The sequence below is a fragment of the Eimeria mitis genome, genomic scaffold (genome assembly GCF_000499745.2).
Source record: "Eimeria mitis Houghton genomic scaffold, Emh_scaff2700, whole genome shotgun sequence".
NCBI lineage: Eukaryota > Apicomplexa > Conoidasida > Eucoccidiorida > Eimeriidae > Eimeria > Eimeria mitis.
The window spans coordinates 4,681-5,500 of record NW_013571045.1 but is presented as its reverse complement, the minus strand read 5'-3'; the positions used below and the strand labels follow the sequence as shown (position 1 = coordinate 5,500).

The following is an 820-nucleotide window of genomic DNA, read 5'->3' as shown; positions in this document are numbered from 1 at the left end:
TGCTGCTGCTGCTGCTGCTGTTGCTGCTGCTGCTTGTAGCAGCAGCACTAGGTGGCTTGTCAGCTTGCTTTTGCTGCTGCTGCTGCTGCTGCTGCTGCTGCTGCTGCTGCGGCAGCAACTGCTGCTCCGCATGCACTCCTATGGGGATCGCCCGGCCAATCATCCCCAGCGCCAGAGCCTCAGCACGCCGCAGCAGCAGCAGAACCCGCCGCTGCTGCTGCGTCACTGCAGCACCAAGGCTGACGACACACCACACAGAAACAGCAGCAAAAGCAGCAGCTTCAAGCGCCGCAGTAGCTGCAGCAGCACCATCCAGGGCAACTGCAAATACAACAGCAGCAACAGCAGCAAGAGCAGCAGCAACAGCAGCAGCAGCAGCAGCAAGAGCAGTCATACCGTTGCAGCGTCTGCGATGTCTGCTTGTCTTGCACGTCGTTTGCGAGAGCCAACTGCTCTTCATACAGCTGCTGCTGCAGCTGCTGCTGCTGCTGCAGACGCAGCAGCAGCTGCTGCAACTGTCGGGTCCTCTCCCGTGCTGCAGTTCGCTGCTGCTGCAGCTCTTCTAGTTGAGCAGCAGCAGAAGCTGAAGGCGGCAGCAACGCCAAGTCCTCCAGGTTGTGCTGCTCCTGCGTCGTCAGCAGCATCAGACTATCGTTCTCCTGCTGCTGCTGCTGCAGCAGCTGCTGCTGCACCAACAGCCTGCTTACAAGCCGCCGCACTCTGCTTCTGCTCTCCGCCTGGGCCTCTTCTACCCCATTAAGCTTCGATAGCCGCTGCAGCAGCACCTGCTGCTGCTGCTGCAGTGTATGTACAGCCTGCT

At 60.2% G+C, this 820-nt stretch overlaps 1 protein-coding gene across 1 annotated transcript in view; it reads right to left on the bottom strand.

The window, feature by feature from the left end:
* EMH_0057450 (uncharacterized protein) overlaps positions 1-820 on the bottom strand; it is a gene marked incomplete at both ends in the record, with an annotated part of 7,372 nt that overhangs the window by 2,104 nt on the left and 4,448 nt on the right. The window contains 3 exons of the mRNA XM_013497479.1: positions 3-29; positions 137-239; positions 397-797. Of these exons, the coding sequence (XP_013352933.1) occupies positions 3-29; positions 137-239; positions 397-797 (531 nt within the window). The remainder of the gene's footprint in view (positions 1-2; positions 30-136; positions 240-396; positions 798-820) is intronic.